Genomic DNA, 24232 nt, shown 5'->3' on the forward strand with positions numbered 1-24232 from the left:
AACCTTAGGCAGACCTACACAAGCTGGATGTTTGTTACAACAAAATTGCTAAATTTGCCACTAGAACCTCTTACCGCAGCCATCATTGTATCTCCTTAAAGAACTAAACTGGCTAGAACTCCCACAACTCCTTCACTTAGTCAAGTCACCCTCGCTCATAAGCTTATTAACCACCCCCTTAACATCCCTTCCCTTCAAACCCTTCTCCAACCATATCACCCCACTAGGCCCCTAAGATCAAGCAACAAAAATCAACTTACTGTTATCAAACCCAAAAACTCAACAGGAGAAGCCATATTTTCATGTACCATATCTAAACTTTAGAACAATCTTCCACCCTCTATAACTACTCTACCTTCCAGCAGGCTTTTTAAGACTGTGCTCAAATTCCACTTAAATTTGCACTGGCTTTGTCTTTGTTCTAATCCAGACTAACACCCCCACTTTTACTCCCCCCACCTAGACTCTTAACCCAACTATACTACCGCCACTTCTAACCATAGTCAGAAATAGCTAGTTGTCTTTACATACTTTATCATCTTGTGTGACAGCTTTGTTACTAATATTATAAACAACAAGAAACTATCTTAACTTGCAACATTTACTGTATATACTGTTGATAATCAATATCTTGTTATTGTATTAAAACCAACAACCTGCATTGTTGTTTACTATTGCTGCAACTTTGTATCTCTATTTATAATGTACATGATGTGGAGCTTTTCTCCCCGGGCATCTGCTGAAAAAGGACCTGCATCCAGTCGGAATTTCCCAGTAAACAAATGTAAATTAATAAATAAAATAAATAAATACTAACTCAATTTGCCAGATTGCACATTCTCTCCAATCTCTCTCACACACACAGTCTCTTAAGCTTTCATACATACATTCACTCACTCTTTCTCTTCAATCGCTCACACACAGTTGCTTCTGTTTTCATACATGCATTCACTCTCTCTATTCAGTTCATTCAATTCCAATCCACTCAGCATGCCACTGAAAACCATTCCAAGTGCCGCACTTTCTGGAGGAAATATAAGTTTAAAATATTATTCCAGCCAGGCTTTTAATTACTATATTTCAATATTAAAATCAAATCAATACTGTGTTTATGGTATGGTATAGTATGGTATATGGTACAGTATTTGTCAGGTCTGTTTTTAAAAGTAACTCTCAAGCAACCAGAAACTATAGTTATCTGGCATCTACCAATCTCCATGGGAGCTGGTTAACTGAGAGTTTACTTGGTACCAATTTAAGACTGAATTCTGAAAAAATGAAGAGATGTCTGTATGTCTGTGACTTTACTTAGTCACAGGACTACATTTCTATGTGCAAGGCATTGTTTGTGTTTGTAAATACATCTTAGATGCGTGCAGTTGCATGACCTGAGTAAAACATGATGGGTTTGGTTACATACATACTTCATAACACATACTGTCATAAATACATATTTATAATATGTTAGAATTCAATAATTAGAAAAAAATATCATGAACATCATACCTATGTATGTGAACTCTACATTAAATATCATCAGCATCATGTTTTACATAATTTACACACATTATATTGGTCTTCTATGGCAAGCAGCAATGACACATTTCTTGAATTACACAGTTAGAATAATGAGGTATCTTTACTGTGACATTCTTGAGGAAAATGTGGTGACAAATGGCATACTAACCTCCTCTGTAAAAGTATCTGTCGAATTCAGATTCTGCTTTAGCTGTCTTTGTTCTTTATGATCACTGCACTAACACTTTGTCACATGGAGAAAGCTGTTTGATGGTTGAATTTATTCACTGAGTGCTATCCACAGTGCTGTAATCTGAGCACTGATGCCAGGCTTGTTTGCTCTAAAGAAGGCAGACTATATTAAAATTTTCACTTTTTTCCCTTAGGCAGTGAACTGTGTTTGTGCACAGCTCAGTGGTGCACAAATGCAAATGGGATTAGAAAAAAAATATGACATAGAAAAAAGCTGACAGTAAATGAATTCAATCAATGGGTATATCTAGCAATGACAAGAGCATGAAGTACATTCAAGTGACACATTCATCCTTCTCACATTCCTTTGCATCATCAGAGATGTGAATTGTGACCCTCCTGATATTGAATGGGCTGCAACAAAAGCCCAGATAAGAGGTATCTTTATACAGAAAGCGTCTCACTATAAAAGAATACAACTCAAAGAAGAACAACTAGTGGCTAAAATTAAATCATTGGAACAGGATCTGATTAAAAAATATAATACACAAACTGAAACAGAAATATTGAAATGCCAGAAAGACCTATTCTTGGTTCGAAACAATAATTTATCATTTCATGAAACTAAAATGCTTGCAAAATATGCTAACCATATACAAACACCGTCATGAGCTCTGTCAAGGATTATTAATCAGTCTAAATCACCCTCTCAAATTCCGGAATTATCCTATAAGAATAAGATCTACGCAAAATCTGAAGACATTATCAAAACTTTTGAAATCTTATACTCACAAATATATGGAGAACAAAAACACCTACTTACAAATCAAAACAGTACAGACTTCCTACAAAAACTAAACTTTCCGAAAATTGATGCGAAACAACGAAAAGAATTAATAGAGCCAATAAACATGGAAGAAATAATAACAACAATCAAAAAAATTGAAATAACATAAATCTCCCGGCCCAGGTGGCCTTACTGCGGAGTTTTACAAAACATTTTATCTCATCTTTGCACAAATATTATATCATGTATTAAACTATATAATAAACAATAAAATTAATGATATACACTTTAATGCATCCAAAACAATCTTTATACCCAAAGAAAAGGCAGATCCTCAAAACCCAGACAATTACAGACCCATATCATTACTCAATATTGATACTAAAATTCTAACATCTATCCTGGCTGATAGACTGAAAAAAAATAACGGATATAATTATTTCGAGTGAACAATCTGTTTTTTTAATATCTAGACAAACCAGTGACAATACATTAACACTGCACACACTAATTTCATATGCTAACCAGAATAACCAAAATATGTATGCACTAATTATAGATGCTCATAAGGCCTTTGATAGAGTCAACATAAAATTTTTATTCCAAATCCTACCTTACTTTAATATACCCCAAGAATTTATTTTAACCCTACAAACACTATACAACAACCCTTATACAACATTATATATAAATAAAAGGTGGTCTAATAGAATACAAATTAGAAATGGCACACATCAAGGGTGTCCTTTATCTCCATTATTGTTTAACCTATATCTAGAACCCCAATTTTTAAACATCAAACAAAATGTATATCATAATGCCTCAGTAATATACAGCACAAATATTTCTCTGTCAGCCTTTGCTTAACATATATTGCACAATGCCAATCACAGACACCAAAAAAATACTATCTGCTATTGAAGACTTCACACTAATTTCAAACTATAAAATAAACCAAAAAAAACAAACATTTTCCCCTTAAAAACTCCGAAACCTTTCTCACTGCTCCCATTGATAGGTCAAATAAAATCTAAAGAAAAGATTAAATATTTAGGAATTACATTCTCTACAGATAATAAAAATTTCTATCTCAATAATATCAAACAAAAGTGGGATCACATTCTACTTGATCTAAAAAGATGGAAAAATCTGAAATTACCACCATTAGCTAAAGTAGCAATTATAAAAATGAATATCTTGCCCAGATTTTTATATATATCTTCATGTCCTCCCAGTTATCAATACCTAAGAATTTTTTCAAGCAAATTCACGCTGAATTTGCTAAATTTATATGGGAACCAAAAAAAAACCAGAATCTCATATGATAAACTGATGACTCCAAAATCAAAGGTGGATTAGACCTTCCAAACTTTGAAAACTATTATTCAATCATAAACGCCAATAGAATTTTAAGAATTGCAAATTACAATAAGCTAGGAATCAGCTGGACCCCACATTTGGTAAAAATAGGTTTTAAACATATCGAAAGCCTGAATATAAATCCCAAATCAATACCTTTCTTAAGTAATAAAAACATCAAAGCATATAACCTATTGGAATGCATTCAAAATTCTATAATAGTAACACAAAATCTGTTTAAGTCAATAAGTCTCCTTCAACCCATGATGATACTACAACCTATTCACAAAAATCCTAACCTAAAAATTAATAACCAGTTACTAGACCTGAAAAAACTCCCACTTATATTTAATATAACACTGCAAGATCTTTACCCATATTTGAACTGTCCCACTCATGAAATAAGAAACCAACTGGATCTTCCCAAGACATATTTGTCGATCTTAAGACAGATTAAAGAATTGTGTATAAGCTACCTACAGGATTTAAACATCAATAAAGATGACTTAATGAAATGTAACTCATTATGTCAAGCCATTCTACAACACAGTAAATTTATAACATGTTCATATAAAATGATCAAAGACCTCAAATTTCAAGAACACATACTCTTATCACATTTTTGGAAAGAAAAAAATACCATCGATAGAAAACCATAAAATATTACAAGCAATCAACCTAACAATAAAATCCATACCTCTTCAAAAGTTAGGATTTACTCAACTTATGATATATAATAATGCTTATTATACACGCCTTAGACTACATAAATTTAACCCTAGGAACTCCCAATTTTGCCCATATTGTAAAGATGGGATTGCTGTCCTTTTACATATGTTCTGGAGCTGAAAATGTGTATACAAACTTTGGAACTCCCTGAAAGTACAGCTACAAAAGATGGGATACCAATCATCAACGCTCACTTGGGAATTTACAATACTACATATTCCCCCAACTAACCTATCTAAAACTCAAACAATCATCCTCATTAATATATTCCTATTAATGAAACTGTACATAGCTACAAACTGGCTGACCCCATCTAAAATCTCATGGAATAACTTCAGGAACCTAGCGATAAAACATATATTAGCCCACAAATACATAATAAACAGACAAAACAAAAACCCCAATAATTTGAAACGTTGGGAACAAATCTTCAATATAATACTTGCATAAAATATTGATTTTGGAAGACATTTACAACATACACAATAAAATCATAACATTACATAGCACTATAGTAACCTGATGTTTTAACCCTGGAGAAAACAATGCTTATCTCTTTTCATACTATCAAAATACGAAAGCATTCATGTAAATAGTGTAAATATGTTCTAAAAATATTGTTGTTGTATCAGTTTTATATCACCTGTGTTTACGCTTGTGAAATAGTGTATATTGAAAACAAACAATAAAGAAATATTATTGAAAAAAAAAAGAAATGTGAATTGTGGAACACATTATCAGACTTCTAGTTAATGACAAATAATGTGAAAGTGGATATACAACATTTTACTTGATGTTAACAATATTATAGGTTCATAGGTTCATAGGTTCGTACTAGGCTATCTGCCCTAGGGCATTTATAAGCCTAGCCAGAGTGTGTGTGGCTTTCACCACCCCTTAGGATGAGAATACTACGCCCTTTTAGGGTTTAGTTTACTGTGCCTCTGTCTAGTAGTGACACAGAGATGACCCCTGGGGTAAACCTACGATCTCCCATCCACTCGTCAAGATTTCTCTTGAAAAGAGTCAGTGAGGGGCTCTGCCTAACATGGATTGGGATTCTGTTCCAGAGTGTAGGGAGCCTCTGGGTTATGAATCTGTCCCTCCAGCACGTCCTATTTATTTCTGTGTTGAGGTTTAAGTCTCTTGCTCTCGTAGCTCTGGTGGATTTGGATTTACTGAGGTGGAGCATGTCCATTAATTCCGGATTGGACATGGCCTTGTACGTCAGGCACAGATCACCTGTGAGTAGGCGGTATGCGACTGAATAGAGCTGGACTTTTTTCAGTCGGGCAGCATATGACATATGTTTAAGACCCTTTATCCTCTTGGTGAGGAACTTTTGGGGTCTTTCCAACTGCTGCAGGTGACGGGTAAGATACATCCCAAATGGGGCATTGTACTCAATCATTGGCCTGATAAGAGAAGAGTACAGGGGCACAATGACCTCTCTTGATCTAGATGTGGAACCCTTCATGATAAGGTGGGCAATATAGAAGGTCTTCCTAACCACTTTGGCAATGTGAGTGTCAAATGAGAGGTTACTGTCAACCTGGGTCCCAAGGTCCCTGATTACCTCTTCCGTACTTAATGGATTACCACCTATGTGGTAATTTGTGGGTACCTTATTTTTCCCAAAGGGTATGACTATACATTTTTTGGCATTCAGCTTAAGGCCATGGCTCTGGCACCAATTATCCGTTTCTATGAGGCCTCTCTGAAGGATGTTTGTGTCCGCTGGAGTATCAATTATGGCGCCCAGTTTGCAGTCATCTGCGAACTTTGTCAGCCACAATCCTCCTATGTTTGCCTGTACCTCGGAGAAATAAATGCCGAACAAGAGGGGTCCCAGGACTGAGCCCTGTGGGACACCGCTTGTGACTTGCTTAGAGTCTGACATAGCTCCAGCAACTCTGACCCTGTGGGTTCTGTCCTTGAGCCAGTTTGCAACCCATCTTGTGACATATGGGTTTACATTTAAGCTGGTGAGTTTGTCTATGATGCCCAAGAGGGGTATTGTGTCAAAGGCTTTTGCAAGGTCAAGGTAGGCTGTGTGAACTGCCTTACCCACATCAATGGCCTTAGTGACTGTTTCAAAAAAGTTGATCAAGTTCAAAAGGCAGGATCTGCCTTTGACAAAGCCAAATTGGGTAGGATCCAATGTCTGTAGGTCCCCAATGTCTTTGTTTATGAGTTCCATAATGATCCTCTCCATAGCTTTGCAGACCAGGCTCGTCAAGCTTATGGGGCGGTAATTTCCAGGGTCCGTAGAAGCACCGCCTTTGTGAAGTGGTACCACTGTCACCGTACGCCACTCTTTGGGTACGTATCCTGTAGTAAGGCTAAGATTAAACAGCAGCCTTATGTGTGGGTTTAGTTCCTCTTGGAGTTCATGTAGCACACAGCCCGGGACACCGTCCGGTCCCATTGATGCTGTGTTTTTAGCTTTAGAGAGGGCGGCTCTCACCTGGGCATCTGAGATATTATGGAGGCTACACTCTGCTGGGATAGTTATTTCTCCTTTTGGGGGGGAGGGGGAGGAGAAATTTGCACTGAACCTGTTTGCCAGAATGTTGGCAATGTCAGTGGGTTCAGTGTATTTTGTATCATTTTGGACTAACTCTGAGCATATCTGGGAGTTTCCACACAGGTTTCTAACATAGCTAAAGAAGGCCTTGTGATTGTCTTTTGTGTCTTTTGCGATTTTTCTCTCAAAGTTGGCCTTGGATGATTTTATGAGTGATCGTAGTTTTTTGCTAGTACTGATCAGAGATGCCTTCCCTTTTAGGGATTTTGCTCTGTCATGTAGTAGCTTCCTCCTCCTGTTGAAGAGTTTGTTTATGGCTGGGGTCCACCAGACCGGGCGCCTGCCTTTGGGGGAATGGTTCTTGGTTATATGTGGGATTGCATGATCCATGCATTCTTGAAGGTATCCGTAGAAGGCATTTGCAAAGGATTCAGCAGTGTGGGTTGTGGTTTCCACTGGCCCAGGGGCCTTGAAGGATACCATTTCAGTCTTAAGAAGTGTGAAGTTGGCTTTTGAGAAGTTCTTCACTGTGGTCTTTTGTGCAGGGGGTGGGGGCGGGATGTGGATTTCCAGTGAGATTAATTTATGGTCTGATCTTACCAAAGAGGGATATACATCCGGTGTGGAGCATTTTGTCCCCATGTTTGTGATGATCAGGTCTAGTATATTGTCTCCTCTTGTGGGAATGGTGACCTGTTGTTCCATTGCATTTGAGTTTATGAATTCTAGGAACCTTTGGGCTAGGGTGTTGGGGCTTGAGTAATGTTCCCAGTCTATGTTTGGGTAGTTGAAGTCTCCCAATATGATGGTATTTGGAGAGACATTCATACTCTCCAGTGTCTTCAGGAAGGCTGTGTGGGGTTCCTGAGTTTGAGAGGGTGGTCTGTAGCATGCTACAAACTGTAAGGCAGTTTTGCCTATGGTTAGTTGCACCTGGATGGTCTCCGATGCTTCGTGCATTGCCACTAACCTGGAGGTGTGGGTATCTTTGATGAATATGGATACTCCCCCTCCTTTTGTGGTTCGGTCCAAGTTTTGGGGCCGGAAAGCATGATATGAGGTAAAACCTGATAGTGCTGGGGTGCTCTCAGGAGCCTTGAACCAGGTTTCAGTCACTGCACAGACATCGATGTTTTCCATACTGAGAAGGGCTTCGAGGGCGTGCATCTTGAGGTTTAGACTTCTGGCATTGAGCAGCATTACCCTTAGTTTTTTTTCACGTGTTTTCTAGGGAGGTAGATTTGTCCTTTGAGCTTTGCCTAAAAAAGGCACTATGGGGGTGGCAAGAGCCTTGGCCAATATCTGGAAGCCCAGGGGTGACAGGTGCAAGCCATCCCTTGCGAAGCAGCGTGGCTTGTCAAGCATGTCATCCCAAGCAGACAGACATTGGATCCCCTTAGAATGACACCAGTAATTAAGCCAATTGTTAAAACTGATCATTTTGTCTTTGTACTGTGGCATCATTCTTGGTGAGGGTAATATGCTGCTCAGGGTCAGGGTCATACCGGCCTGGGCTACATAATCAGAGAGCTCCTCTATGTCTCTTTTCATGTAGTCCAGGGAGGTACATCTCAGGTCGTTCACACCGGCATGTACAATGACTGAGTCATATTTGTACTTGCTGTGGAGTGACCTGAGTGCTTGTGCTATGTGGCGGATTCTAGCTCCCGACAGGCAGCTTACTGTGACCCTCTCCTTGTTCAGTCTGGTGAGCGGTACGTCGGTGTGTCTGACTATGGAGTCACCTATTACCAGTGTGTCTGGCATGTTGTTTGGCCTTAAGGGCTGTGACTGTTTAGCACACTGACTTTGTGAACTATGTGTTGCATGTGCTATGTCTTGAGATGACAGTTGCTTGGGTGTCTGCTTTGGAGGCCTCTGTTGTTTTGGTAAATTTTTAATCAGCGCCTCCGAGTATGTTTTTGTGTGTTTATGTGTTTGGTTTGCAATTGTGATAGTTCTATGTGAGGCTGGGTTTGTGGTGTGCGTGGTTACCTTCTCCTCCTGACTGGTCTTGCCAGTAGTGAATTGAGGGAGCTCAGCCTCCAGTTTGGCTATATAGTTGCATCTCTCACATATATTTGTATTTGTTGGGAGGAGGAGAGGGTTGTCTGTGTACATGAGGCAATTGTAACATTGCCCCAAGATTCCCAGATTCACCAGCTGAACAGGAGAGGACGCTAGCAACTGACCCTTCTACATGCTAGAAATAGTGAAAAAGATTGCTGTGTAACTGAGTCAGAAAGGACCTATAGGGAAATGGGTACTCATGGGAATTTAGGTGAATGAAGTACTTTCTTTTGTTAAAGAGTGCTTTACTTTATGAATAGATGAGTTTTACACAACAACACAGTGATCAAACAAAATGTGTATAAATATGTATTCAGTACCCCCACTGTAAAATTATCAATTAAATTGATCAGAACCCAGTATCTCCTGTATTATTTCTCTTCTTCAGTTATACCTTGTACCAGAGGGATGGTTACCTTAGAGGTGGAATTTATTCACTAAGTACTATCCGGAATGCTGAAATAATCAGATGTTTTGTTTCTCTAAGATTACTGCATTTACACTTTGTGTCACAGAGAAAGCTACCTGAATGATCCATTTTCTTCACTGAGTATTATCCAGAGGGGACTATTGCTAGGCTTGTTTGCATTACTGAAGGCACCCTACATTAAAATGTTTATTTTTTTTCTTTAGGCAGTGAACAGTAGTTCACCCCTGGGGACTGACGCCAGTTCAGAGTGTGCAATTCCATGCCAAAATTCCCACAAACAAGGATAAGAAAAGAAAAAAAGGCTACTGAAGTAGAGGAATGTTATGAAACAAGTAGTTAAAATATATAACTTTGACATTTCCTCATCTTGGTTGTGTTTCAACATGGACATATGCTCATTAGACATAATTTTGTTCGCAAAAACACAAACATGCCTAGATTAGAACCACAGGACACCAGGGCATTCACAAGAAACAGTTGATATTCTTATCACTATGTGCCACACACATTGTACTGTGAGGATAAAAAGGGTTACCTGCATATACTCAATATCAATTGACATTACAGTTGCAAAAGAAAAAATCCTGATCTTTGTCCTGTATAACTTGCAGTTCAATGTGTGGATGGCTATGATACTAGCATCAGGGCAGATAATCTATACTACACAATAAAAACAGAACATTTGAACACTGCATGTCTTTGATTCTCTTTATTTTGTAAACATTCAAAGATCTATATATTTCTAAAAAGACTATGTCCTTTGCCTTACAGTTGATATTTGTTTCAATTTGTAATTTACTTCATTAGAATTGCAAACAGAACTGTATTAAGAGGCAGAAACTGTTGCAATAAACACTTCATATCAAAATTAGGAATGTTCCTCAATTAAGTCAGTCAGTGGCAGTCACAAAACTTTTGGCAGTAACTTCTACCTGACTCCCTGTTTGATGCTGTGGGCTGAGTAAACATTCACACTTACAATCACTTAGCAGGTGACACTTCTTAGTTCTTGTCCTTGCAGAGGTAGGTTAAATAAATGCAATCATGTAGGTCTTTGCACTATGTTTACATTCCCCACACTTAGTACAGATTTCAAAATTTATGAATGCTAATTTATTAAAACTTAATATGCATGTTCACAGTGCTGACAGGGCTGAATTTGCACTGTATCAAGGTAATCATGTATGGGAGACTGGTTATCCAGACAGCTGCATGCTGCTAATTGCCTGTAACACATTTTTCTAGTGTCACAACTAACTTGATGCAAAGCTTAGTTGCTATTTCTTTTTACAAAATGCTGTATCTAAACCTTAGTGATGGATTGTCTTTCACAACACAACAATGGCTTATTGCATATGTTGTTTATCCTTTGCTGGTGGCACAGGCATGCATATCAGTTATATGTTACATTACAAAACTTTATGAAGAATGTCACATGATATTATGCAACCATTTCTATGCCCATCTGGCAAGTTATTGCAGAAGACTGTTGCATCACTTTCTAGCAAGTTCAGAGGTTTGATGTTTATAGCCAAAAATGTGTTAAACCTGTGTTATATAACTGACTGTCCTCCACACAAGTGGGCATCCAAGAACACATTTACCCATTTATAATGGAAAGCTGGTTAGCACTGCAATGTAATATTCAGTTATGCAGCTGTTGTTCTTCTTGTGTGATCAGTACACTTGCTTTTCATTTTCTTTACTTTTTTTAGGGAGGGCTATATTTGTCTGTGTGTACTAATATAGTGTTGCAGTGTTCTACTTCTTTTGTAAATCTGTGTTAGTTCTAACATGGATGACAACACCAGTGTGTATATTGCAGAACTTTCAAGTAGGCAGTACATACATGCTTACAAATTATTCAGTAAGTATGTTCATGAACAGCAATTAATTCAGACTGTAAAAAAAACTACCAGAGAAAAGAACATACTGGATATTGTTTGTGTTCCTAAAGAAATTACTTTTACTTTATGTCAGGTTTTAGTACCATTGATGTGCAGTGATCATGGGGTTATAAAGGTTAATTTGTTGCTAGATAATTCTACCAAACTGAAATCTAAACCAATGCACAGAAGCTAAATTATATATAATATGGAAGCAAAAATGTCAGCATGTAAGACTAATTGGAGTGATGCATTCAGTGGAAAAACTGCAGAAGGAATATGGTAAGTTCTGAAAGAGAAATTGTTTGAGTGCAAAAAAAAATAATAATAATAGGATTTAGGCATACAACATCAGGGGGGTTTATTTCCATAAGAACAAGATACCTGATTAAGTTGAGAGACAAAAAATATAACAAATGGAAAGAAGGTAGAACTACAGATGAAATCTGAAATAAAGAAGGTGTACAAACAAATTAAGGATAGTGTAAGACAAGATCAAGAAAAAATTGAAGAACATTTATATAAAGATATTGAGCATAATAGGAAGCCATATTATAGATATATAAGATGTGGAAGGAATAAAGATGTACAGATTGATCAACTGTGTATAGATTCTAAAATGTATTCTCTGAAGCAACAGATTATAGATATATTTACAAAATCTTATGCAATCCAGTTTGGCTCCCCAAAGGGTGTGGTAAGTTGTTGTAGTGATATCCAGGTAACCTCAGATACTGGGATCAAAATAGATTATATTGAAAAAGAACTATGCAAACTTGATACAAACAAAGCATTGGGAGGAGATAGAATAAGTAATAATGACCTGAGAGTACTTCAGCTAGAACTTATAGTACCATTATAATATCTATTATTTACTAGGTCATATAAATATGGGGAGATTCCTCAAGACTAGAGTCATACACTTATTAAACTTGTCTTTAAGGAAAAGAGTACAATAAACCCAGAGTCATACAGACCCTTAAGTCTACTTTCATGTTGTGGAAAATAATGGAGAAGGTAGCACTGGATAAGTTAATGTGAGAACTGGAATGGCTGGGACTTAAAACCATACACCAGCATGTATATGTTGAAAATAGATCTATTACCACTTGTAATATAAAGTTCCATAACAATATAATGACAGTTATGAATGGAAAATTGTGCTATGATGAAATGTATGTATATTTAACTTCAGCATTTGATAGGGTCATACACAAAACACTGCTCAATAAATTACAACAACTAGGTATTGATTTACTCTTGATAAGATAGATAGCTTCATGGATTACAAATATGACATGACAAGTATCATACAATTAGACGTGAAATTCTTGGTTACAGTCAAGGAGACCCACAGAGCTTTGTCATATGCCCTTACTTGGTTAGATTGTATCTTTCATACCTATCTTTTTCATCTAATGTGTTCTACAGTCTGTATGCAGATGACCTGAAATTAGGTAAACTGATTACATATATTACTGATAGGGTATGTCTGCAAATGAACTGGACTAAACTGACTATATGGGCACAGGAGAATAATATACTGATAAATACATCAAAAACAAAGCATAAGAGATTTGGGAGACATAAATTGAAGGGTGAGTATTTAATATAGCACACAGTGATTGAAACTGTAGATTCAGTTAAGGACCTGTTATATGAGTAGATCCAGCTTTGAGGTTTTTCTAATCATGTCAACCAATTGATTAATGATAGTTATAGAACTATAGGTTGTATAAAAAGCTTTACAAAGTCTAGGAAATCAGAAATGACGAAGTCTTTATTAGACCCAAACATGAGTATGGAATAACAATATGGAAACCTTATAAGAAAACAATCATGAGTAAACTGGAAAGAGTACAATAGAAATATACTAAGAGCATCCGTGGATGTGAAAATTTAACTTAAGCTGAAAGACTAAAATATCTGAACATGTACAGTGTCTCTTACAGATATTTAAAAGGAGAGCTTTAGGTATATAAGGCATTTGACAAAAATCTCTGAGAATGTTTGTGGTTATCAAAAGTATTAGAGAATCATCAGACAACCTATGTGGAATATCCTATAGGAATGAGACGTGTACTAATTGGTTCTTTGAGAGAGAAGTTGATGCATGGAACAGACTACTAAACTACTTTAAAGCAAGCCCTAGTTTAGATATTTTTAAGAACAGCCTGGACACTTATTATGGAAAAATGTGTTGATATACTGGCAGGCTAGAAAGGCATTAATGCATGTGCTTGAAATATTTGCATGTATGTATGCAAGCAGCAACAACTTTAATTAAAGCCTGCTGCACATACAACTTTCTAGTAGCAACAGGAAACACTAAATTTTTTTTGTAAGTTTAATTGTAGTTGTAATTCAAAGAGTTTTGGATTTCAGGGTAAATGGCTGTATACAATTGCTTTATAGCTTCATGAATATCTTCACCATGTCAGATTGATTACTTAGCATGGAATTCAGCTACTTATGCTTTTTGTTTGCATATTCTGTGATTTACCTTTGTTTGGCAGTTCTATATTAAGTGTAGAGCTGTTTATGCAATATGAAATAGCACACTATCATGTGTGTGCTCTACTGCTCTGCATACATGATAACTGCACTAAGTGTAGCTGTTAATGAATCTGGACCTGAAAGTTGTATGTAAAATTAGTTTAATCAACCATAAAACATTTATTTGCAGTTGAATTTGTTTATTATTACAGCATATTTTAAGAACAGGCATACAAAGATGAAATGGAAAATACTGTTAATACTAAGACAAAGCTGTTTCTTCATTAAAATATCTTTATTCATTTTAAGAAGTATAAAACTTTGTGTGTGCGCACGCGCGCACACACACACACTTTCAACAGAGAGTGCATATATCTTTAGCTAGGCATTAGGAAACTAATATTACTCATATGTACATGAACAGGTTGAATCCAACAGAGTACTGCTTTAATCCTATTATTTTAAAACATAGACCAACCTCCATTCCCACTGACTGTTCCTCTGCATCCCTCCATCTTACTGCCTAATCTCCTAAATGTCATAAGTGGTACTTACTCTAGCGATCCTATCTCATTCTGAAATGTAGTCCTCCATATTAGGCTTAAATTAACTCCATACCCTTACCTACGTATATATTCCTGATACATCAGTTCTTTGAACTCAGCATTTATTTTTGTTTCTTGAATCTGTCATCTTGCATATATGATAAAGAATTTAAATAATTAACATAATGAGACAGAATCCCTGATTAATAAAAATGTTCTAGATTTTAAATTTAAAGAAGGAAGGAATCTCTGAGTCCATCTGATTTGATTTTTGGCATCTTTGTATTTCAGGTTTATCACCGTCATACTCATCACTAGAGAAGTATACTTCACGATGTGCATTGTTGTACTTCTTCCTTTGCTTCTGTAGCAGTTTCCTGTGGATTATAACAGAGCATGCTGAATTCCAGCACTTCATCAACAGCTTCAGCAAGGATTTCCAACAGCATATCTTAGCACAGCATATCATAACTGGATGGATGTAAAAGAAGAGCAGAGAACCAGTGAAGAAAACAGTTATACTTCCAATGAGCCCAAAGAAAGCTCCATAGCCAAAAGGTTTCAATCCATCTGATATCTTTTTAGAATATGGTGGTAGCCTCTTCCTTTCTATAATAAGTTCCAGATCATTCCAGTTAATTGCTCTCACTGAAAAAAAAGAAGAAATAGACAATTATTTCATAGATGCAAATTAATTCAGTGTGGCATCAGCCATCAGAGTGATCCTAATACTGCTGTATCAAATGCCACTACATGTGATGTCACTGAAAGGAATAATCCTTACTTTACAGACAGATAAAATGTGCAGAAATAAACCTACATTCATTCTATAGTCTACAGCAAAACATAAACTGCTATAAAATAAAAACACCATATACTATATCGGGCAGATTCAATAAACCCCACATGGTCCGTTAAGATTTTGAGCACATTGTGCCAGGACATGCACGTTAGTGCACTGTTTTGTATTCAGTAAGTGGATCTACAGAGTGTGTAGTGTTGTGCAACCATGGTAAACACCATGGCATGAAATTACAGCATGACCAGCTGAATGCATGCAAGTCTTGGCACAATGTGCACACCAGTTAACTTATCACAATCTGTATGAGGTGGAAATTGTAGCTCAATCAGGATAGATAAAGACACACTACTGGAACTCTGCAACCTCTGTCGTCCTCAACTCAGACCCTGAAAAAAACAAAAAGAACCAGTACCAGTATAGACAAAGATATGTGTAGCACTTAGAATTTTAGCTACAGGAACCTTTCAGAGACCAACAGGGGACATACCGGAGGTGTCACAGGCATCAGCATCCAGGATCCTCTATCGGTTCCTGAATTCTATGCTCCAACATGCCAGTGACCACATATATTTTCCCCATGCTCGAGGACAGGGTCACAAATGTACAAGAGTTCTACCCCATAGCACAATACCCTGAAGTACTGGGTGACATAAATTGTACACATATAGCAATCAAGGCACCACCTGGGGAGAAGGGAAGGGTCTACATAAATATAAAGGGCTTCCACTCCATTAACTGCCAAGTCATGTACAATGCTAAAGGAATCATCTTGAATGTGTATACCTAGGCAGCTACCATGACTCACATACCTGACAAACCTCCAAAATGTATCAGATGTTCATTAGGGATGATATTCCACAGGGTCATTTACTAGGAGATGCAAGTTATGCACTGGAAACGTGTCTGATGATGTCCAAAATAAATGCACACACACACAATGAAGAATGCCATAATAAGGCATATACTCAAACCAGAAATATCATAGACCATGCGTAAGGGCTGCTGAAGTTGTGGTTCTGCTGCCTAGATACATCTGGGGGAGCCCTGCAGTACAATCCATGTACATGTACTGAAATATTCCCATCTGTGCCATGCTTCACAACATCATACTGAGAAAACAGCTTCAGCAGGATCAACAAGGGGAAAGGGCACATATCCCACCAACAATGGCCAGGTCACTACAGTTACATGCAGGTGAGAAGTCAGAACCAGCAGCTGCTGTGGGTGTAGTCAGATGTAGGCATGCTTAATATGCCATTAAATTGGTTAAGAAGTAATGTATAGCACACTCACTCACCATCTAAGGGGCTAAAATATCCATCTTATGCACATACGTAGGGTAACATTGATGTCAGGCAACACTCACAGCCTTTACCTACCAATGTAATGGCTAGCATCACACAGAGTCAGCACTGAACTAAAACTGTTGCAACTGCTGGATTTACGAGGTCAGTGTTGAATCTGGAGTGTTAAAACAGAATTGTGTAATAATACAAATGAATGACATATCCTTGCATGTTGTTACTTGATAATGTAAGTAAGTAAAGGGTGTGTGATTTGTACAGCAATCACTTTAACATGTGACAGCAGAGACTTATGTGAATACATGTGTCCTCTATCAAGTAAACAGACCCTCAAGCGTCCAAGATTCACACATTCATACCTCTCAAAAGTACTGATAGGCATTGAATTTCTTCAGTTTGGCCTCATATGTTTGTACTAGAAAATCATTAAAGAGAGAAGTTAGAAAGTAATGAGATGCATTTCAGTTTCAGACATCACAACCCTCAGAAGATTCTTAAAAATACGGATGCAAAAAATGTTTTTGATTATAGAACAAACAAAATGCACCAGTCTTGCACTAACAAACTTGTATTTATTTATAGAATAAGATAAAAAATAAAAAACGTAAGTGCTGTCACGATAATTCCTATCGCTTCATCAGACAACTAAACAACTAAAAGTTGCAGTTTATGTAGCATTTCAAACTTGTCAGCTGATATGAACAAGCCAATAACAAAAGACCCAAAACTTAAAGGTCCACAGCAACTATAAAAAACATATAAGAAAATTCATTAAGAATGTCACCAAAAATCTTAATATATAAAATAGTATAACCATTAAAAAGTCTTCATGGATGCCTATATAATAAAAAAAGTATTAAAAAAGTGTATTAAAAAAGTATGAACTACATGAAGTAAGAAACTTCTAAAGGGTATAAAATGCGAGACGTTAGAAACTTGTGAAATGTAAAATGACTATATTAAAGTTAAAAATGCTTGAGTCGACGTGACTTTAAAAAAGGCTTCAGGGATGTAGTCCCATTCAGGCCTGGAGGTGTTTCAGAATTGAGTACATGTATCCATTTCTGCACTGCACTCTCAGTATAGTTTTCAATGTCACCTCCTCTGATGCTGGCATGTATAACCTGAATAGCTAAAAATCTAAAAGTATGTGTATGGTCCATCTGCTTAACATGGTTCACCAGGGCATTAGTCTCTTGATCAATGATGTCCCTCCTATGCTTAAGGATCCTGTCCTTCAGAATCCTGTTTGTTTTGCCTACATAGTATGCATGGCATACTTGGCAGAATGAAAAATAAACCACATTGGTCGTGCGGCAATCAACATAACTAGGGCATCTGATTGTGAAGTGCCATGTTGGGTGTACATATATCATGCTGGTGTGGATATACTGACATGCTGTGCAGCATCTACAAAGGAAAAGTGCCAGTGCACATGGAAGGGGTAGGTCTAGTTACAGTCATTTTATTACAAAGATGTTGTGTCAGAGATTGGTTATTCCTAAAAGAGAACATAGGTGCATTCCCAACTTTATCTATGAGTCCTGGTACTTCCTGTAATATCCTCCAATGTCTTTTAATAAAAGATGTGAATTCATTAATATCATTAGAGTACTGGAGAACAACTTTAAAGTCTTCCTTGGTGGGAGAAGATTCATTAGACTGTATTGTGTTACTAAAATATGGTCTACACCTATTGTCCCTCTGTAACCATGCTTCATCAATGGTAGCATCAATCTCTGCCAAGGAGTAGCCCCTTGCTAAAAACTCTTGTTTGACAGCATAAAGGGCTTCCTTTGCTGCTCCATCATCGTTATGGAGCCTAAGCACCCTAAATATCTGTCCCTTCAACACATTTCTCGGAACATGTCTGGGGTGCATACTCTTTTTATGTAACAATGCATTCTTCCTAGTGGGTTTTCTAAAAATACTGCTCTGTACATCGTTTAGGTCTGATTTCTTAATTAGTACATCTAAAAAATTAACTTCGGCTGTTGAGCAGGTGCAGGTAAACCTTAAGAAGTCAGTAGTGGTGTGTATATAACTAACAAAGCTTTCAAATCCATGTGTGCCACCTTTCCACAGCAAAAAGATATCATCCACAAAACGGACATAGCACAGGATGTTGTCAAAGAATGCATTGTTAGTTGACAACAAAAAACATTGCTCCCATGTAACCAAAGCTAAGTTGGCATAGCTATTGGCATATGCCGTGCCTATTGCTATGCCAGTCCTCTGTAAATAAAATTGTTTTTCAAAGATGAAAACATTATTCTCCAATACAATCTCTAGCAAACTACAGATGAGTCAAATGTTGTTGTCATCAAAATATCTATTGGAGGTTAAAGAAATCTCTCACTTTGTCAATGCCCTATGCATTGGGTATTGACGTAAATAAGGAATCAATATCCATGGATACAAACATATAGTCACTGTCAATGGTAGTCAACCTATTGTACTACCTCTCTAGGAAGGTTTTGGTATCCTTAAGATTTGTGTGACAGTCATCAAGTAGCTCATGTAAGTTGCCCTCCACAAAAATGGACAAGGGTTTGGTGCACCAACCTGCACCAAACATAGTAGGTCTCATCGGTGGTGCCTTATCATTCTTGTGTATTTTGGGGAGACCATAAATCATAGGAACTAGTGGAGTATGAGTATTAAAAAACTTAAACAGATGCTCATCAATGATGCCTGTCATTAGTAGATCAAAAATTAAAAAATACACTTTTTTCATAATTCCATTAACAACACTTTTTGAAATGCACTGGTAAGTATTGGCATCCTCTAATAAAAGACTCATCTGTCTAAGGTACAAGTCCTTATCTAATATAACAATACCCCCACCCTTATCAGCTTGTTTAATTACTATAGATTGTAACTCTTTAAGTTCGTTCAAAGCCCTATTTTCAGTGGGTGACATGTTGTTAAAGTGGGTTCTTGTTCCATCTGCAAATAATTGTCTAAAATCAGATTCACAGATATTGACAAAAGTCTGTATAGCAGGATGCAAATTAGGTATAAATGTACTCGGCCTTTTATATGCAGTAGAGGCAGCACTGGAAGCAGTATTGCTAGATGGAAAAATGTTTCTCAAGGATAAATGTTTGCCTAGCAGTCTCAAGTCTTTAAGCAACTCACCATGGTTACCACTCCTTGCAGGAATAAAGGAAAGACCCTTGTTAAGTAATCCAATCTGTTTTTGCGTGAGTGTTATGGAGGAAATATTGAACAACAGACTTGTCTCTAAATTCGTCTCCTCTTGGTTTGCTGGAGACTCTGTTCCACATTCCAGTGCCCCTGTCCCTTTACCTGCCTGTTTAGGCTCTGGAAATGAGTCTTGATGGGTAAAGGTTTGTTTAAAGAGAAATTCCCTGTTGTAAAGGTTTCTAAAAAACTTGGTTGCCAATTACCCTCTTGGGTCGACAATCCTGTGATGAGGTGCCTGGCTCCCTGGCATGATTAGAGTAGCTGTGTGAAGAAGTGTTGTTTTTATCAACAATAGTTTGCTCAGCCAGTTCAGTCAGTCCATTTGCAGCATTAACTGTGTCCATTGCAACTGTTTCCTGTTGGACAAGCTGCAGTTCTGGACTCAGTCCATTACTTCAGACAGTGAAGCTAACACCTGGTTGTTCGGTCGTTGGGTTAGTATTTAGTTGAGCTGTAGAATTCGTGCGCTGTCTGGGCCAAGAAAATCATGGTTGTTATCAAAATCCGTCTTGTCTCATTGTAGTTTCTTAAGTTTGGTCATTTGTAGCCTCCTTTCATAGGAAGAAATATTATCTTGTAGTCGATCAAGTTTGTCACTTATAACATCCATTGAAAACATAGTTGACATTCTATGCTCCATCGTAATAATGTCATTCTTAAGCTCACATTCCAAAGGAAGAAAAAAGTCAATAAGCAATTGCATGTATTGAGAGCTGAAAGATAAGTTCGATTCTTGCCATCTTCTAAGCAAATCTGGGTATGTGTCACCATAGCTAGGCATATTTAGTATTCTTAAACCTCGTGGAACAATTCTGTGTTCAAGTGATGCCTACAAATGCAGGCGTTGCCATTGCAGGTGCTTATATTTATACATGTTGTTCTCAAGCTCTCTGTACTGCTTTAGAAATTCAGGTAACTGATTACCAACATCAGTATTGGCATTTGCAGTGTGTATAGAAGTCAAATCCAACAATGGGTTCTTCTCCATGTCCAGAACATGAAGTAAACGATCGGTGCTGTTAGTCACTGCAGCATTCATTTAAGGTTAGTGCCCCTTACACCAAAAAAAGCAGAAACAGAAAACAGCAAAACTGCTCAGGGTAAGGAAAGGTGCAAAATCAGCAGAACTGTAGAACAAACAAAATGCACCAGTCTTGCACTAACAAACTTATTTTTATTTATAGAATAAGATAAAAAATAAAAATGTAAGCGCTTTCACGATAATGCCTGTTGATTGCCGCACGACCAATGTGGTTTATTTTTCATTCTGCCAAGTATGCCATGTATACTACTTAGGAAAAACAAACAGGATGCTGAAGGACAGATCCTTGAGCATACGAGGGACATCATTAATCAAAAATAAATAAATACAAGTTTATTAGTGCAAGATAGGTGCATTTTGTTTGTTCTACAGTTCTGCTGATTTTGCACCTTTCCTTACCCTGAGCCATTTTGTTGGTTTATGTTTTTGATTATATCAACTGTCAAACTTTCTAAGACCCTGCCTGGGTGTCCTGCAGAGGTCTACAGTATCAAAGAGAGAAAAGAAAGACTTTGAGTGGATTAAGTACCTCTATTTTGCTTTTTATTGCCTATTTTCACTAACCACACAATTCCAAGCATTTTTTATTAACTTTGCAACTTATTTGAACTGTTTTTTGAATTCTGATACTGTTTGCACTTTAACTGATCATTTTAAGTGTTTTTCTTACTAAGATAGAAGGAAGCTTCTCTGTTCATCAGTGAGAGTGGTGAGCTTTGAGCAGCCTATCTGCCAATGGAGGAGTGGTTTCAGCTCAGAATCTGTAGTTTTATTGTCCATTTTGGGTTATTTCTATCCCTTTAATCTTTCTGTTTAAAAAACCCGTGTTTGCACATTTTTTTGTGCTTGTACTACCTCAGCAAGATCCTGCCTGGGTGACCCACAGAGTTTTACAGCAGCAGAGAGAGAGAAAAGAGAGACTTTGAGTTAATTAAGTACCTCTGTTTTGCTTTTTATTGCCTATTTTCACTAACCACACTATTCCGAGCATTTTTTATTAACTTTGCAACTTATTTGAACTGTTTTTGAATTCTGATACTGTTTGCACTTTAACTGATGATTTTTAAGTCTTTTTTAACTGTTTAACTGTTGTGGGCTACACACTCAATTGTGATAGCCATTTTTCTGCCTTGAAAGTGTTTTTATTACTGTATCGGTTTTAATTTTTAAAAAAAATAACAAAATCCTATCTCTCTACTTGTTTTCCACCTTTCTATAACCAGTAGAGTCTGGTTTTCAGATTTTGCTGAATTCTGGGCTGTTTTGTAGTTTCTGTATTATCCAGACCTTACTAAGATAGAAGGAAGCTTCTCTGTTTATCAGTGAGAGTGTTGAGCTTTGAGCAGCCTATCTGTAGCCGGAGGAGTAGTTTCAGCTGAGAATCTATAGTTTTATTGGCCATTTTGGGATAGTTCTATCCCTTTCATCTTTCTGTTTAAAAAACCATATTTGCACGGTTTTGCATATTGTGCAGTGCTGTTTAACTAGGATTAAACTATCACAGGTGCCAGAAAGTCTGCTCTTCAAGTTTTACCTTAGAATTATCCAGTTCAGCCTTTAAGCACTCAAATCTGTTCTACGTAGCTCAGCACTTGCCTAGAAACCATTTTTAGCAATAGACAGACCACAAATTGCCACAGCAATCAACTCTCCTTACCAAGTAATTAAAAACAGATAGTACTTAAATAGTGCTTAAATAAATAAGTACCTAAGTACCTATCCAGGCATGTTCAAGGGTCAGCTCCTGGTGTCTTCTCCTGTCCACCTGGTGAATCTGGGCATCTTGAGGCAATGTAGCAGTTGCCTCAAGTACACTGACAACCCTCTTCTCCTACCACCTAACACAACAACCTGTGAGAGATGCAGTAACAGAGACCTGGTTCAAGGCTCCAGAGAGCACCCCTGCAATACCAGGCTATAACTCTTACCACACTTTTCGGCTACCAAACCAGGATCGAAACACTAAAAGTGGAGGAGTGTCCATATTCACCAAGGATATTCACACCACCAGGTTAGTTGCCCAAAACAATGCATCTGAAAGGTTTACTTTTCTATTGTCGATCCCGATATGGGCGACACAACTTCCGTGAATGCAGAAATGCGAACGTCTCCAATGTTGAAATCTGAATATGTGAATGGCAAAACCTCGACCCTTTTTGACCCATGGTAGCATTGGTGTAGAGGTGTTGCGCTGACAGACATGTCGAATGTTTTTTGATGTTTAAAATTTTTTGCGGTTTTGGTTCGCGCAAACCGCATCGATAAAGTGGCCATTTGACAAAGTGTGATCAATGATTTAAAGGTAAACCCATCTGAAATTCTCCAGGTGCAACTAACACTAGGTAAAACTGCAATCCAAATTGTAGCTTGCTACAGATCCCCCACCATACCCCAAGATACTCACTACACTTGCTCTGAGCTACAATAGAATGGCAATAAATATACTGATCCCAAGGATATTACCACTATCCTGGCAGATCAATTCAGTGCCAACTTCACCCCCCTCTCACCCCCTAAATGGCCCATCTCAATACTGGAAGATTGCCAAATTCTGGTAATAACGGCCACACAGGTAAAAAACACACTCTCCAAAGCTAAGAATACAGCATCCATGGGACCAGATGACATCCCAGGCTGCGTACTACATGAACTAAAAAATGAACTGGCACCTCACCTAAGTGTCATGTTTAATCATACCCTCACCTCAGGCTTCGTGCCCACTGAGTGGTGCACAGCTACAGTTATCCCACTCCACAAGGGGGGGAATCCACATTGGATCCCAGGAACTACTGCCCCATCAGTCTGACGAGCCTGATCTGCAAGGCCATGGAACATATTATCATGGAACTTATAAACTGAGACATTGGCAACCTTAAAACACTAGACCCCACCCAGTTTGGGTTCATGAAGGGCCGATGTTGTCTCCTGAACCTTATTGACTTCTTCAAATCAGTCTCCAGAGCTGTGGACGAGGGTAAGGCAGTCCACATAGCCTATCTGGACCTCGCCAAGGCCTTTGACACCATCCCCCACTCTGGAATCATAGATAAACTTACTAAGCTGGGCATTAATCCCTACATCACTTGGGTTGCCAACTGGCTTACTGACAATAACCCACACCGTAAAAGTAGTGGATTCCAAATCCAGCTCCAGACAAGTGACGAGTACCTCAGGGTTCAGTCCTGGGACCTCTCTTGTTTGGCATCTACTTCTCTGAAGTACAGGCCAACACTAAGGGACTCTGGCTAACAAAGTTTGCAGATGACTGTAAAATGGGAGCCATTACTGAATCCCCAAATGATGTGGATACTCTACATAAGGGCCTTACAGAAACA

General features: G+C 37.7%; 1 protein-coding gene across 1 annotated transcript in view; it reads right to left on the reverse strand.

Moving 5' to 3' along the window:
* Positions 1-14724: 14724 nt before the first annotated feature.
* The window catches only part of TMDD1 (transmembrane and death domain 1), a 44886-nt gene continuing 35378 nt past the window's right edge, over positions 14725-24232 (reverse strand). The window contains exon 4 of the mRNA XM_044070928.1: positions 14725-15187. Within this exon, the coding sequence (XP_043926863.1) occupies positions 14757-15187 (431 nt within the window). The 3' untranslated portion in view covers positions 14725-14756. The remainder of the gene's footprint in view (positions 15188-24232) is intronic.

The sequence above is a fragment of the Protopterus annectens genome, chromosome 4.part1 (genome assembly GCF_019279795.1).
Source record: "Protopterus annectens isolate FY-2018-M chromosome 4.part1, PAN1.0, whole genome shotgun sequence".
NCBI classification, from domain to species: domain Eukaryota; kingdom Metazoa; phylum Chordata; order Ceratodontiformes; family Protopteridae; genus Protopterus; species Protopterus annectens.